At 38.5% G+C, this 16,583-nt stretch overlaps 2 protein-coding genes across 2 annotated transcripts; both read right to left on the bottom strand.

Annotated features, from left to right (window-relative positions):
* Window positions 1-8,056: 8,056 nt before the first annotated feature.
* LOC105380671 (ecdysone oxidase) lies at window positions 8,057-9,643 on the bottom strand. The gene is made up of 2 exons (XM_048629485.1): window positions 9,590-9,643; window positions 8,057-9,511 (listed from the first exon to the last, which is right to left on the bottom strand). The coding sequence occupies exons 1-2, from the start codon at window positions 9,631-9,633 to the stop codon at window positions 8,113-8,115; spliced, it is 1,443 nt and encodes a 480-aa protein (XP_048485442.1). The 5' UTR covers window positions 9,634-9,643; the 3' UTR covers window positions 8,057-8,112.
* Window positions 9,644-13,690: 4,047 nt separating this feature from the next.
* Window positions 13,691-15,359, bottom strand: LOC119692610 (ecdysone oxidase). The gene is made up of 4 exons (XM_048629634.1): window positions 15,257-15,359; window positions 14,777-14,910; window positions 14,285-14,451; window positions 13,691-13,982 (listed from the first exon to the last, which is right to left on the bottom strand). The coding sequence occupies exons 1-4, from the start codon at window positions 15,357-15,359 to the stop codon at window positions 13,691-13,693; spliced, it is 696 nt and encodes a 231-aa protein (XP_048485591.1).
* Window positions 15,360-16,583: the final 1,224 nt, after the last annotated feature.

Raw genomic sequence — 16,583 nt, 5'->3', positions numbered from 1 at the left:
GGTACAAAACGCCTGTATTAGATTTTGTATGGACATCCCCCCCCGCTCCCATGTTACTCCTTATCTCAACTCTTGCGGGCTACTGAAGGTAGCCGCCAGACAGCGGCTGCACCTTGCTGCGCTTCTGTTTGGAGTTATAAAGTACAAATCACCCCAGTACCTATTCAACAAACTTGCATGGTCACGCGACTATCACTCAATTAATACTAGGGCGTCCACTTATCTGATGGTCACACCGAAGCACAAAACCGCTCTGTTTCGCCACTCGTTCCGTTATGCAGCCAGCTTCATATGGAACACGCTGAGACCACCCCTTCGTGACCTGAAATCAATTACCACTTTTAAGTATCGGTACAGAATGATCCTACTTGAAGAACAACGAAAAGGGCCATATGAAGTTATACCTACTTCATAAGTATTCACGCACAGCAAGGCTCGGTGTTCCGTGGCTGTGACTCGGCTCCAGACTGCTTAGCTGCAGGCTGCACGAGGTGGATGGACCATCACCTGAGCATCATAACATCTGGTTTTTCTGGATTTCTTTTTCTGTTGGTCTGCTGCTTAAATTGCCCCTGAAAAAAATTATTAAATATTTAATTCTATTTTATTTTCTATATTAATATAAAATATTGTTATAATATAATGATTTCTACTATAATTATATGACCACACTGCTCACACCTATATTGTATTGTTTACACCTACTATTACATCTTATTATTCCTATCTTCGTCATTACATATAACGTCATTCATATACCTACTTTTAATTTCTGTGTATTGACTTTATTGCACCACAATAATAAATAATACAATTTAACTTACCTCTTTTTTGGGTCGACGCTGCCTTAATATCATAATGAAACGAACTTTAGGCATTTATGTATCACTAGTATTCACCTATCCACTGGTGTTTAATGTTAGTTGTTGCCTGTTGCTAGCTGTTCGTGGGGTGCTCGGTATCCGGGCGTATGTGCGCGGGCGCCGCCTCGTCCCGTTATCTACGCACGGCTGGCGGGATGACGCGGGCACACTGAACGGGTCGCGCCCGGATACTGAAAAAATATTTTATGCCTCTGCAGGCTTATACCTCTCTGTGGCTTATACCTACCTTCATAATACTCGTAATATAATGTATTCGCGGTATCCGGACCGGCTACCTACTTACGTACTTTTTATGTAACTCTTATTATATTATGTTATGCATTTATATTGTACCTATTCTATTATTTATGGTTTATTTATAAACTTAGTATTATGCGTCTTATTATTTATAAATATCTATTTTTACTTAATGTACCTACTTATATCTACTTATACACCAACCTAGCTTACTCAAATATACACACATTCCACACATACACACACACACACACAACACAACACAACCCATCCTAATTAAGTACCTCGCGTTCGTGACTGAGGTCACAACTCTTAGGGCCAGCTGAAAACCAGCGCTGTGGCCTCCTGGGCACAGCACACGCTGAGCTGGTGCCTTTTTGACGCTCTGGACAGCAACCGTGCTTGTTTGTATTATTTTCTGTTTTTTTCTTTTCATATAAATTATTTGTAGTATTCTTTTTTTCTTTTTGTTTCTGTTTTTTATTGTTCAGTGTGTCAAATAAATGTTTCTTTCTTTCTTTCTTTCTTAATTGCTAATGTGCCGGTGGTACTTACTCCCGAGTCCATGTTATTCTGTTGGTTAGGCAATGTTGGTCCGCATTAAATAAAATGTAATTTAAATAGCGAGTACCTATGTAACCTGTCTGTGTGCACCCCGGCAAGTAGGTCAGCGGCATCGATCAGCCATCAGCCGCGCGGCGTCCGGGACCGCTGCCCCGGACGCTATGAGTGTACGGGATTATCAATTGCATGGAATTTCACCAGGTTTCCATCAGGTTGTGTTTGTTAAACATTTATTTATTTAAACCTATCATTACAGCTAGTCCAAGTGACCAGTTTCGGTTAAAATGAATTAAAATTATACTAAGGCACAATAAACAATTCCTATTGAATTCGACCAGAGAACAGTGAAGCAAATCCAAGTCTCTGCAATATGCATAAAAGAAGGCCTTAAAACGATAAATGCAAGACTGATAATGAAGAAGCAGTTGCAGAGAAACTACGTGTAGATTTTCATGAACGTACAATGACCTATAAGATTACTTATCTACGCATTTAGGTAAATCGCTTGTAATATGGGCATAATACATCGATAAACACGGTAATTATTTTCTCTAAAACACATGACCTCGTTTTGAGGAAGAAAAGTAAAGTGACGGTGACTCTTGCTCTTGAGCGTATCCATTTGAATCAAGTGCTAATACGTGCATAAAAGAAGCTGCAAAAAAAGACTTTCAAAGTTCCATAATGTAGTAATGTAATAAGGCACAATAGAAAATACAAGGGTTTCGTACTCGATACGATACGCTGAAAGGGCAAGCGTAGTAATGGCACAAGAAACGAACATACCAAGCTTTCACAATTATAGGCCGTGTGTTCAACTAAATTCAACTTGGTATTAAAAAGCTCTACTGATTTTGCCACATCAACAGAATGAGAACAGCCCTACAGCGGGTGCGTCGCGAGGGTCGTTGAGTTATCAAATACGGTTCAAGAGACTCGCCGGAGTTCAAGATGTTTGTCAGCGATTCCTCGAGGTTTGAGGTTCATTTCGATACTTGCTGAAAAAATGCCACGTGGCTGATTTTGTGTAGGTTAAACAGCGGTTTTTATGGCTTAGGGGTTGACTGAATTTATTCAAATAGCATCATGTTTTAATTATTATTCACCTCTAACAGTTATCAACAAGAAATACAATTAAATATTAAGTAGGTAGTTATGTATTATTAACACATAGAACAATAAAAATCATATAAATTCATATCATATTGTAAATATTATTGAGACTTGAAGTGAAAAGATTAAATATTTAACTTTATTTTATTGCCAAATCAAAGCAAGAAGTATTCCTTCAATAAGTTTAGTAAAACTGAAAATGTTTCAGCCTCAACACAAGTTGCAATGAATGGCAGCGCTCCGATTATAATATGACGAACCCCGAGGGTCGGCCACACAGTCATCAATTAATACGCATGCATACTCGTATTTGTTTCAGGAGTGCACTGCGGCGCTCAATTACAATCAGTGAAATTCAATCGAGTTGCCAAAATGTCAATGAATCGTTCAGGTAAATGAGAGTAGTTATTGTCGGGATGCCCCGATTCGATTCATCACGTGATTCGCAACGCTAATGGTATTCGGTACTCATTGATATGGGATATGAGGAGATAATGTTACTACTTGTAGATGATGTTACTACTTGCAACGCGGACTCGGGCGTAACCTCTACTCATGGGCCCACATATAAAAATTCAGGTCAGTAAAAATTTGACCAAATGAATTATATAGATTTTACTGATTATGAGCAGAACTATTATTTATTAGGTACCTACCTGAGACAAAAATTCTGCTATGTTATAATTTTTTTTTATTGCTGCCATCTTAATTAGTACCTACACCTACCTTCCATCAATGTTTATTTTAATTGTTAAAAAGCTATAGTAGGACCACAGATTATTATGCATGTGTGTTTATTCCTTTGTTTCTAGTATTTAACAAAAATGCATAAACTTGTGTTTTTAATAAATAAATGGTTGATTATTATAATAAAATATCATTCAAATTATGCATTAAGCTGATGAATTAATTTAATGTACTTTTTAGTTATAAGTAGTAGGCATGTACTCAAAGTACCTATCTAACCCATTAGACAAGTATATATATGTAGGTTAGTACTTACTAGCTCCATGCTCTAAGTAGAAAAGAAAATCTATACAATTTCATAAGCAAAATAACTTTTATTCCACTCGTGAACTGTTGGTAAGTTATTCACGATGAAAAAATATTCAAAAACTCTCGTGACGTTATAACTTTGCGAAAGTTGTTAAAATAAATGTTCATGTCATTAAAAACTCTCAAATTTTCTTAGACGACTAAAGTTATGCCCTTTTTATTATTTTATTTAAAATACTTGTCGAATTTTAGCCTAAAATTTCAGGAAGTCAGAACTTTTATCTATTATTTCTGCTTTTTCACAGTAGATTGCAAAATCCTTACTGGTGAATTGTCGTGGTGTCGTGGTGTTCAACCGGGTACCGGCCTAATGTCGGTGTTCAGGTTCTCATAAATCAAACTACTAAACCAGGACCCAATTATGTTCATCACGTTTTTCTCATAAAACGGTATTATTTTCCACTTAATTACTACAGAGTGCACTTAAACTGCAGTTAGGTATAATGAATAATGACCTGAACTTTCGCTATGAGCTTAATGGTCCGCCCAGACCCAACCGAAGCTCTTTAAACTGTGAGCTTCAAGCTGAGGAGCCTGAGAACCCAGATGATTGAAGTTTGTTTGACGTCGTCATTTATTGTTGTTTATTGTTGATATACCGTGCCTCGTACATGTGACTGGTATGTATAAGTTTTTTTGCAAAGTTATTGTAATGTTAGTGGGAAAACATAAGTAGCGAATTACTGAAAGAGCCAACCTATGGCCTGACTCTCTAATATTTTTGGAAGATTTAGGTACCTGTACAGTAATGTACATTGAACAGTAAAAAAAATATTCAATCACTTAAACTATACTTATTTATAAAACACGTTTCTCGCGAGTGTGTAAGCGCGGCGGGTGGCGCGGGACGCGGGGGTGCGATTTAATGCCGGAGTGAGCTTGGAAATTAATGAAGTCACATTTTACGACTAAACGCTGAGCGGTTGACTTTCTGACCTCATGAGATTACAAACTAGACTTTAATTACTCACAGGATTCTCAGAATAATTTTACATGTGGAGTAGGTATACTGATTATACTGAAGAAACTCATTTGTCTTGGCGCTTGCTTCACAATATCTGGCTAAGTGCAGCGTAGACGTATAAGTACTTAAGTTTGTATGGTTTTTGTTAAGATAAAATGAAGCTTTGAAACCAAGTTGATGAAACCAACTGAAAATAATATACCTAGATGCCTACGTAAATACTTAGGTACCTTATCAGATATACGGAATTTAAAATTAACTAGGTAGATCACAAGACCTATCTTTACTTTATCTACGTAGTTCACATAAAATTGTAAAGTACATCAATTTTAACTTTTATTGACATCAACATTTTGTATTTTATCAGTGTATTCCGACAAGCTCTATTCCCTCTCCACACACACTCACACAACAAGAGGCTTCTTATTCAACACAATATTTGTCGTGGACATTTTCTTTGTTTTTATATTCTGAACGTGATTGTTCTACATATTTCGAAAGAGCATTGTTTATGCGGAGCTCCGGAGGGAATCCCTCGTCAGTATTCTTTAGCATAATACTTGAATTTTTCAGCGGACTCAAGTTTGTATAGGAATATAGTCACCGCCGGGCAGTGGCACTGTGTGGAACGCAAACAATTTCACTAGAAACTTCTCTCAGGAATATTTCTTCCAAACTCTTGTGCTTATGTTTTTCGTCGTCTGTTAAGAAGATCGTCGGCTAGATGCATACCAGAGTCATGTTGGAAATCAATTTATCGATGATAGTTCAGCAGGGAATCGGTTTCCAGTGATGGCTATTTGACAGAACCTTATGTGACTTTATAGAAGAGAATCAGGCATGTTGGTTCAGGTGCATAAAGTATGACATACTGCTACAGTATGTGTCAAGTGTTGGTTTGAATAATTTTCACTGACAACAAGTTTTCCTATTATATACAACGCACCAGCCGTAGCGTTACTATGACGGTGGAAGTATGGAGTTGACAAATACAGAAACGGAAACTTTTATCTTCATCTTGGAGAACTCCACCGCCGATGCTACGAAGTTTTGAATAAAATATAAAGCATACATAAGCTGCTTTAACCCTTGCATACAATAAAAACTCAGTGGAAAGTGCACATATCCACTCACATAATAGAATAGTAGATGGGACGGGGCACTTAGCTCAAGAATAAGGGAAGGAAATTCCATTTCCTCTGCCACTAGCGCCTCTCTCCATTCTGTACAGATTTTAATTTAGAAATGGGATTGAATTTCCTCTTTTTTATAAAAAAATATACCTATTTATAATTATGTTATGTATTTACTTATGATAAATATTATTGGTGTAGTTTTGTATCTCTTTTTAAGCCGTTGTTTTAAAGTTAAAAAAATATTAATTTTTAAGTACCTACCTACCATACAACTTCGTAAGTTGACTCAAAACTTTTTATTTTTCTGAACCATTTCTCCTTCTTAGGCTGTAAACAAGTATTTCTTGAAGTTAAAAGTCACAATAACCGCGAATAAATAATATCATTAATAATCCGAATGTTCCGTCGGTGGGAAGTGGAGTTCTTATAAATAAAATATGATAATACGGCGCAGTTTGTACCCGCCGGCGTCTTCCACTCTGACCTATATTATTGATACTTGTACCACTTCGGACTGGGAGTTATTCTCAGTCACATCATTAGGTGCATAATTAGTAATATTATTTTATATTATAGTATTTTATCAATCTGCGCCATTATAAATTTATTTATAGGTACTTAACATACTATATGAAAAAGTGTTAGCTGAAACCGCTGCAAATAAATTAAAATTATACCTATATTTATTATTCCACCAATTTTGAATAAAATTGGTCTACAGCACAACCTCGGTAGTCATCGACTGACAACTAACCCAACTGGCTGATCCTTTCACCTATCCATTGTCTCTGGAGAGGCCCCAGAAAACCATATCCTCATCCTTCAATTCCTTCACCAAACATTATGAAGTCAGCATAATCGCACAAAGTTTACTATTTTACCATCAAATTAGTCACCGTGAGTGAAATTCCGCGGGTCTGACGAGGATACCGGCGCATACCCTTCCACTGCCGCCCCCCGCGCCCCGCACCCCTCACCGCGCCCCGCACCCCGCGCCGCGCCCTGCGAGCCCTGGAGGGTTACTCTATACTGACGAAAAACGAACGAACGAGAGCTGTCGTGCAATCGGCACGTTTAGTACAACGAGATAGAGTCGTGGCCCGCGCAGCAGTGCTCCGAAACTTAGTTTTTCGTTATATAGAGTGACCCCCCTGTGCCTGGTGAGTTGGGATCGTGTTGGAATTTTTATCTCATTGACCCGCTACTCGCCTCGGACGATGGCGAATAGCTTCCTCCGTCTATTGCCGGGGTTATTCTGCAGCTCTAAGGGAATGATGTTGAACTGGTTCAGGCTACACCGTCACTGTAAGATGCAGAATAGCACTACAGTTACGCCACTACCCTACTAAAGTTACATTATTGGGCGACTATGTTTCATGTAATAATAGAATAACCGTCAACAATAATACAATTAAATATTTATGGATAAAGAAAATCTTTCTGTTGCTTATTGAAAAATCGCTTTTCCAGTATTTTTTTCATTCATAGTTTGGTACTGAAATTAATTTTATTAAAAGATTCTATTGTGTTATAAAGCACGAGGCCAAAAAAATGCATAAGTACTTATCTAATTTTATTCAAGCATAAATTTTGCAATCAAAAAACTTTATTTCTAACTCTTAGAATATCTGATTGAGATTTTTTGTTTCAATAGTATTCAAATCCAATAATGGTACCCACATCACATAGCTATAGCATAATGAACTTATCCCTTATCCTCCCCTTATCACGCTTTGCAAACCAAATCTGAGAGGTTTTGCTTGTCCGATGTCCGACTGCTAAAGGTTAGAAAAAGGTCGCGGCGAATCAGAAATAGAGGATTTTGTATCGTTGAATGAATTTGCAAATGACATAGATGGGTATCTAACGTATTTAACTAAATATTATTTTTAAATAACTTATATAGGTACCTACATGTAGATATAAAAATAGTGGTAGGTACAAATATATATCTTCCAACATATTTTAAAAAGTACTTTTGTAATATTCATATTGTATGTTTATTATATTGATTATAAAAACGTATCGACTAAAAAACCTAAATAAAAATAATAAAAAAACATTTGAGATATGGAAATTATATTTATTGGAATTTAACCCTTCGAAGTATTCAAATACCTATAAATATTCTGTATCAAAATATAAAACAAATAAAATTTTAAACAATCCAATGCATCTTTCCATGATGACCCAAATAATCCTCTTTAATCATATCCGATGCCCGTTCCCCGATCATCATGACGGGTGCGTTGGTGTTGCCGCTCGGCAACGCGGGCATGACACTCGCGTCCACCACGCGCAGGCGATGGACGCCGAACACTCGTAGCCGCTCGTCCACCACGCGGCCCATCGCGCACGTGCCCGACTGGTGGTAGATGGTGCGAGCCATCATCAGGCTGTAGCACTCCCAGTACGCGTCGCTACCGAACACATACTTCTCGCACTGCGGCAAGTCCAGCCTCACCACTTCTGAACCAGCCTTTTTAAAATACTCAGTTTCAGTTAAAGGCAAGATCCTTTTGATAGCTTCTCGTATTATAACAAGATCCTCCGGCTCAGAGAGGTAAGCGAGGTAAATTTCTGGAATCGTGTTTATACCGACGCCGGTGGTGAAGACTCGGCCTCGAGATTTGGGGTGAAGTAGCGTGACGCACATGAGGTAGATCTCGTGGTCCAGGTTAGCTCTCACGAGAGATGCAACGACCTCGTCGTTGTAGTTGAAGGAATCTCTGAGGACCCCGGGGACTCCTGGAGATGACTGGTTGAAGTAGAACGGAGTTATCTGCGAATCAGGTTTGGTGGTGTCATTTACTGAGTAGAAGCCATTGAGTCTTGGGTATGGATGATAGTCTAGTGTAACTTTCGGGCCAGGGTTCTTCCGGTCCTTGTAAACTGTGGGCGCTCCCGTGAACCCGACAGGCACGATGAGGTGGTCCTCAAGGTTCAGTCCTACTGGAAGATCTGCTACTTCATCAACGTTTAACCGTTGTAAATCTTCTCGAGGACCAATTCCAGATGCCAGTAGCAATCTGGGATTATCTAAAGAACCTGCTGACACGATGACTTCTTTCTTGGCAAAGTATTGAACAAACTTATTGTCTTGGAACACTTCCACGCCCCTTGCAACTTTGTGATCGTCGATAATTATTTTCGAAGCGTAAGCATTTTTGAGTATAAAAAGATTTTTCCTTTTTCTGACTGGTACTAGGTACGCTTCTGCGGTGCTGGATCTCACACCTGGTGGTTTGGAATTAGTGAAGTAACATCTGGAGAATCCAAACTGAGTGGGGCCGTTGTAATCGAGTATTCTTTTGATACCGATTTCATCAACAGCGTCTAGTAGGACGTCCCATGTATCATAAACATTAGGATCAATGCTTTGCTGTTTTGTAACTTTGACTGGTCCATGAGTGTTGTGGTATTTGGAGTATATTGGGTCATTCATTATTTCATCGTCCTGGAGGTGTTCGCTTTTCAGGAAGTAGTGAAATACTGTGTTCCAGTCCCAGCCTTTGAAGCCCATTCTCGCCCAGCCGTCGTAGTCTTCCGGATTACCCCTGAAATCATAAAATACTTAATTAAATTGCCTCAATGAGTCAACCAGGATAGCAGAAACACAGAAGTATTTCCAGTACCTAACGTAGATCATAGAGTTGATGCTGCTGGACCCGCCAAGCATCTTCCCTCGAGTGAGCGGGATGCGCCCCGGCGTCCGCTGCGCCTGCGCAGAGTATCCGTCGTCCAGGGAATAGTAGTCCCAGTCGTAGGGACTGTGAACTAGGTCTCCTAGGAGACCGGGGACCTGAAAACATATACGAGTATTATTAAGAACATTATTTTGTTACTTATTCTTTATACATTGTGAGGCTTTCAGAATTGATGTGTATCAATTTTATGTGTTTGGTGCCTATTTTCACTCACCACGCTAGCCTCAGGAGGGTCCCCGCCAGCCTCCAACAGTAGAACACGCCACTCTTTCTCTTCCGTCAGTCTGTTCGCCAAGACAGCGCCAGCTGACCCCGCGCCCACTATTATGAAGTCAAAACTGTCGCCATCTGCAAAAGAATCAGCTTTTTAATGTGTATGCACAATAGAGAGTTACAATTAACGTGTCCTACGGTATTAGTTTGATCGATGGGTTCCATTAAATCAGATGGTATGCGAGCTAGTTTCTAAATTTTCATCGCAGTTTTTACACTCAAATATTTTTCGTGTAGGTATGTAGTTCTATGTAGAAGGTCACACAAACAAGTTGGTACACAGGAACCTGTCAAACTAGGTAATTGTCAAGAACACCACCCACCGTGCACTCTACTGCGCGCGTCCGGGGGCCACTCCAGCACGCGGCCCACCGGCCCCGACACAATGTAGTACAACCCCACCGCGTACACCAGACGGAACGTCGTCAGCACACTCGGCGACATGCTCACGATTACACCACCCTGTTGCGGCTAGTGACACTTTTGTAACACCCTGTATTACTGACACTACCGGAATGACTTGCACATTCGGAGAGACAGTTGTTTTAAGACACCGAAGAATGGGGTACACTTATTTCCAAATTATTGAACAGAAACACAAGTAGAAATCATGATGGTCTGATAAATAGGAACGAAATTAACAGCTGCAATGGCCTGGAAATTTCAGTGAAGAGCCAAGACCTAACATTAACTGGAAATCGTTTCAAAATGATTCAGTATTAGTTGAAATTGGGGATGCGTGGAAATGTAAAAATTACGAGGTTAAGTTTAGGTAATTAATTTAAATATTCATAAATAATAAAGTAATTACGGTATAAATCGATTGCGATAGGAAATGCATAACTAAAATTGATAAAAGTGATAAATTATAAAACAATAAAAACTATTACGAAAGTAACATGCAAACTACACTGCGGAACCATGTTTATAATCACTTGATAGTTATAAAAATAATGATAATTGTGTTGAGTTTTTACGTGAAGGATATTCAAGATCGTGGCTTCATTAGCACAAGGTAACACACATGCCCAGTGAAGCGGGACTGCTCCGGTGAAGATAGTCGATACTCGGCTGTTGTTATGATGTCGTGCCACAGTATGTGATCATATGCATTTTATATCTATAGTTATGTTCTGTTAGTTGAGGGCCAACATGGCTGAAATATTTTTATTTTGTTGGTAGACATGAGTGTGTAATTCTCAATAATACAGAATGACACAAAAAGTTTTGTCATCATTCATTCTTATTACAAAAAAAAAAAAAAAACACGCACTCACGCCTTGTACTAATGTACTCCCTTGCGGGGTAGGCAGAGGTGCATTGCTGCACCCACTTTTCGCCAGAGTGTTATGTTAGTCCCAATGTAATAGGGGCGGGCCTATTGCCATTTTACGGGCACATCCAAGACCCGAGAACAAATATCTGTGTTTAAACAAATATCTGCCCCAGCCGGGAATCTAACCCGGGACCATCGGCGCAGTAGTCAGGGTCACTAATCACTACGCCATTCGGTCGTCCTAACCACTACGCCAGTCGGTCGTCATTCTTATTACAGTTTTTACATAAATAGATAACTTTCATGTTTTTTTCAAGAATATAGCATATATTTATCTTTTACAAAGTATAATTATTATACACTCTACTCTAATCTCAACTACTACAACTCCTTGCTCAGCTTGTATTCACAGCTGAACATTGGCCAAGGAGACACGCTGCCCCAGCCTTCCTCACCCACCACCTGTCCGATGAATGTACCTACTCTCTACTCTATTGTGGTGCAGAGAAATTTAAATCAGATAGATTGATATTACTTCAATAGTTAATAAAAATAAATAAATATGATAGTTCATGATAGAATAAACGGAAACTAATTCAGTCCGAAAAAAAATTACTGTGACCATTTTGACCATGACCTGGGTCCGAGTACTTAATTGGAACAGGGTAGGATCAGTAAATACCATAAATAGATAATTGTGTTTGTATTTAGCCTAACCTAGTATTAAGATACATTGTTACTCACACTTAGGACTATAATATGTATAAGGTAAAAATGGTCACAATGAAAAAATGTCTTTCATCATTAATCTTTGTATTTTTCAGTGTGATCAGTTTATATCTTATGCAGACTTATCCTGGGATAACTTATAGAATGTTGTATAAAATACATTATTATATATTTAACATGACTGAAATGACAGTAGGTATCCATTTTGAAGAAAAACATAAAAAACAAGTATAAACATTTTTTAAGTCTCATTTTATTAAAATAACTGTACACATAATTACTATTTGGCGGGACCGCTGCTGCGAGGTCAAGTAAGTGTCTTGTGGCGTCAGTGGAATATTCTTTAATTCAACACGACATTTATTAAAACATTTAAATATCATGAAACTTTAAATAATCTTTTTTAATTAAATCCGAAGCTCTTTCGCCAATCATCATGGTTGGTACGTTAGTGTTCCCGCTGGTGAGTGTCGGCATCACACTCGCGTCTACCACCCTCAGCCGAGCCACGCCGAACACCCTCAGGTCTTTGTCCACCACTTGACCCATGGCGCACGTGCTGGCCTGGTGCCACACCGTCCGGCCCAGGTACCGGATGTAACACTCCAGGTACGGATCACTCAGGAACTCATAATGATCACAATATGGCAAATCTACCTTGACAAATTTGGAGTCTACGTGCCTGAAATATTTAGTCTGTGCCCCTAATATCCGTTTAATACCTTCACGAACGAGTACTAAATCTTCTCTGTTAGAGAGGTATCCTAAGTAGAATTCTGGATCTACGTCTTTGTCTGCACTGTGTACAATGACTCGTCCTCTGGACTTCGGGTGGAGTAGTATAATACTGACCAAAACAACTTCGTTATCTGCATTAGGATCACTTATTGATCGTATAACTTCATCATTGTAATTCAAAGAAGCATTGAGCATTGGCTGCAACGCTGAAGATTGGTTGAAATAGAATGCCTCGAATTGTATATCAGGTTTGTCGAAGTTATGAATAGAAAAGAATCCATTTAACCGAGGTTCTGGGTAATAATCTAGAGTAGTTTTTGGTAAACCATCATCAACGTTCAGTAATGAGCTGTGAGCTCCAGTGAAAAAAGTTGGAAGCCAAAAGTGATCTTGTAAGTTGTAACCTACAGGTAAATCTGATACCAGTTCAACATTCAGTCTTTCTACATCTTCATGTGTACCAATTCCTGAAGCTATAAGTAATTTTGGGTTATTTAGACTTCCAGCAGACACGATGACCTCTTTATGGGCATACAAGTTTAACTTTGTATGATCAGGGAGTTGCACTTCTACTCCTCTCGCTACATTGTCTTTGTCGATGACAATCTTGGTTGCATAAGCATATTTCAGAACGTGCAAGTTCTCTCTTTCCCGAGCTGGTACTAAGTACGACTGCGCTGTGCTCGATCTCACTCCAGGTGGTTTGGAGTGACTGAAGTAGCTGTAAGATAATCATATCTCATAATCTATAACTATAGTTCTTATTTGTTTACTTTTTTGAATAATATTTTATGTCAAGTCAGTCCGTGACTTCACCCAGGGTTCTAGCTGAAAACCAGCGCTATGGTTTATCATAGCACCAAGCTGAGCTAGAACCCGTTTCTGCACCGGGAAGCAACACCCTTGCTCATTTTCCTTTGGCTTTTTTTTATTATTTGTTTTATTATTTATTTTTTGTGTTGTTTCCGTGTGTGTGTGAAATAAATGTATTTTCTTTCTTTCTTTCTTTCTTTCTAAGAGACTCCGAATTGTTCCGGTCCGTTATAATCTATAATTTTATTGATACCAATCTCTTGGAAAGAATCAGCTATAATTTCTAGTTTGTTTGCTACATTCGGGTCAATTGTGTCTTGGACGGTGACTTTGACGGGTCCATCAGCATTGTGGTAGGGTCCGTAAACTGGATCTTTCAGTAATTCTTCCACTTGAAATTGTTCGTTTTTCAAGAAATATGGGAATACAGAGCTCCAGTCCCATCCGTCGAAACCCATTCTTGCCCAGCTGTTGTAGTCTTCTGGGTTCCCTCTGAAATAGGCCAAACGCATGTTTTTATTATAATACCTACCGCACTTAAAAAAGAAACAGCTCAAGATTATAAATAAACATTTTCTACAGGGTGTTGCAAAAACGATGTACTAAGCCGTTTTTTACCCGACTGCCGAAGAAGGATGGTAATGTTTTTTTTTAAACTCGAATTTTTAAAACTCGTAGTACAAAAGATATTCAGAATGACCTCCTTACTCAACCCCTCGGCGTAGAATACTCTTGTTGCAACACCCTGTATAATAATAGTAGAAGATAGAAGATAGAAGGAAGAAGGATATTACCTGACATAAAGCATAGCATTGATGCTGGAGGATCCGCCGAGCATCCTCCCCCGGGTGAGCGGCACGCGGCCCGGCGTGCGCTGCGCCTGCGCCGAGTAGCCGTCGTCCAGAGAGTAGTAGTCCCAGTCGAACTCGCTGTGCACCAGCGAGCCCAGCAGACCCGGCACCTGCAGGCACATGGGGGTATATTAGGTATGATTGATGTTAAAGACATGATAGAGTTACTACTGCAGTGCGATCAACAGTGTTGTCGACTTAAGTCGATAGCAGAATCACTGGAATTTGTATACGTTTTATTAGTTTCCAACGTTACTGACAGGGCCGTCGATCAAAATGTTATAAAAATTGCTATCGAATTACGCTAGCGACTTGAGTTGACAGAACTCGTGATCGAGGGTGTGGTTCGAGAGCATCGTCTATTGTAAGAACGTGAAGAGAGAGCATGAAGATGCATAGACGCATATTTTGTCACTATTTGGTCAGTATCCTCACCACACTCTCTATAGGCGGGTCCCCGCCGGCCTCCAGCAGCAGCACGCGCCACTCGCCCACTTCACTCAGTCTGCTCGCCAGCACCGCGCCCGCTGAACCAGCACCCACCACTATGAAGTCAAAACTGTCACCATCTGAAAATTTTAAACAAAATGATTGTTTTTTGTGAAGCAATCATATTATACCTAATAGCTGACGTAAAATATAATGGTCTTTATGAAAAGTGTGTATTTCATTAACTCATGACGATAAATTTAGATTACATGACTGTAAATAAATATACAAAAATCTACAAAGCCGTAGGTAAATACTAAATTGAAAGATTAAGAACTTTAACAACAATATTGTAAATCTGAAACCATAAAAATAACCACTGTGATATTTTTTTTGGTTTTTCACATTAATAAAACTATATGTTTATTTAGAATTAGGGGAAAACACAGTAGGTAAAATAAAATCATACAGGAAGAGTCAATTTACCTTGTACATAAGCATTCCTGGGCCACTCCGGCGGGTGTGCCACGGGGCCTAGCACTAGGAACAGATACCCCAACAGCTGCACCAGGCGATACGTCTGCAACATGACTGTATGAATGAGCAGTCACTTCAAATGATAATGCACCTTCTTTATATAATTACTTAATTTTATAGTTTTACTACTTTTTTTACACATTTTATAGTCAACCTAGTTAATAAAACACAGCTGTTACTAGATTGGTTACTACGCAAGTAAGCTAATTACTACTGTCAAGGATCAGTGATGAAAAATGCATGTCTAATTATTATAATTATTAGTAAGTATTATTTTATTACTGTTCATCGAATTAAACTTTCTGAGATTAGACAAGTTATATCTTGATATTGATGCTAGGAGAGATCACCAGGTGAAGTTTTCACGTCATCTCTGCTCCAAATAGTTGAGAACATTTTGAACATGATATAAGATCACATTTAAGAAATCATTCCAGTGGACCAGTTTTTCAATAATAAGCTTAGGTCTGATGGAATTTCGTTTAATATTAATGATACTGAACCATTTAAATTATTACAAAGCTTCTATAAAATTAAGAAGGTGAAAAAAACATAGGATATTAAAATCCGGCTATTATTAATTAATTTATGTCGGTTATGAGTTTATAATACAGTACTACAAACCTATTTAATAATAATTGCACACCTAATTCCCAGTTGCCATCTGAAGTAAGTACTGATGATGATCTAATAAATTAAGTAGGCAATTGATATATCAAAAAACAAGATTGTTTGTTTTGGCTTATGTTACAACTTACGAGACAAAATAAAAGAAATAAAGCATTCCTGTAATCTTGTCTTGGGAAGTAAACATGGACGGTGGGCCATGAAATACGCAGTCAGGTTATAATTTTATTATGTACCTACTTATAGACCCAACACGGAGTCTTCTACGTGCGAGTGTAGCGGGGTCACTTCGGTGATTCCGAATGGCTGATTGAAATTTTATTTATTTATTTATTTAAAATTTGCAAGCAAGTGAATTTATTACACAATGAAGGTACAATTTTGTAGGATCATAAGATCGCAGTAAGTTGTCTGCACACTTCACTAGGCAGGCCCGTGCTAAAGTGTGAAGGTTCTGTTCCGTTCCTCATTATGCTTTCTATTTTATTAATGACAACAATAATAATGTACTTATTTATTTATTTTTTACTAATTATTACATTATTATTAACATTTGTTATAGTTTTTGCTAGTTAGCTACGGAACTGAAATAATGTTGTACTTAGCTTTTTTTTAATTAATTCAGTGTTTTCTTTTTTAATGTATGGTT

Source organism: Plutella xylostella, chromosome 23, assembly GCF_932276165.1.
Source record: "Plutella xylostella chromosome 23, ilPluXylo3.1, whole genome shotgun sequence".
NCBI classification, from domain to species: domain Eukaryota; kingdom Metazoa; phylum Arthropoda; class Insecta; order Lepidoptera; family Plutellidae; genus Plutella; species Plutella xylostella.
The sequence above is the reverse complement of the archived record's forward strand: the minus strand, read 5'-3'. Positions and strand labels throughout refer to the sequence as shown.

Bases quoted from the DNA above. Each gene is read 5' to 3' on its own strand.
- LOC119692610 (XM_048629634.1), bottom strand. From the start codon at position 15,359: ATGTTGCAGACGTATCGCCTGGTGCAGCTGTTGGGGTATCTGTTCCTA. The intron at 14,452-14,776 runs GTGAGGATACTG...ATGTGCCTGCAG, and splicing joins ACCCGCCTATAGAGAGTGTG to GTGCCGGGTCTGCTGGGCTC. The intron at 13,983-14,284 runs GTAATATCCTTC...GGCCTATTTCAG, and splicing joins AATGCTATGCTTTATGTCAG to AGGGAACCCAGAAGACTACA.
- LOC105380671 (XM_048629485.1), bottom strand. From the start codon at position 9,633: ATGCTTGGCGGGTCCAGCAGCATCAACTCTATGATCTACGTTAG. The intron at 9,512-9,589 runs GTACTGGAAATA...TTATGATTTCAG, and splicing joins AACTCTATGATCTACGTTAG to GGGTAATCCGGAAGACTACG.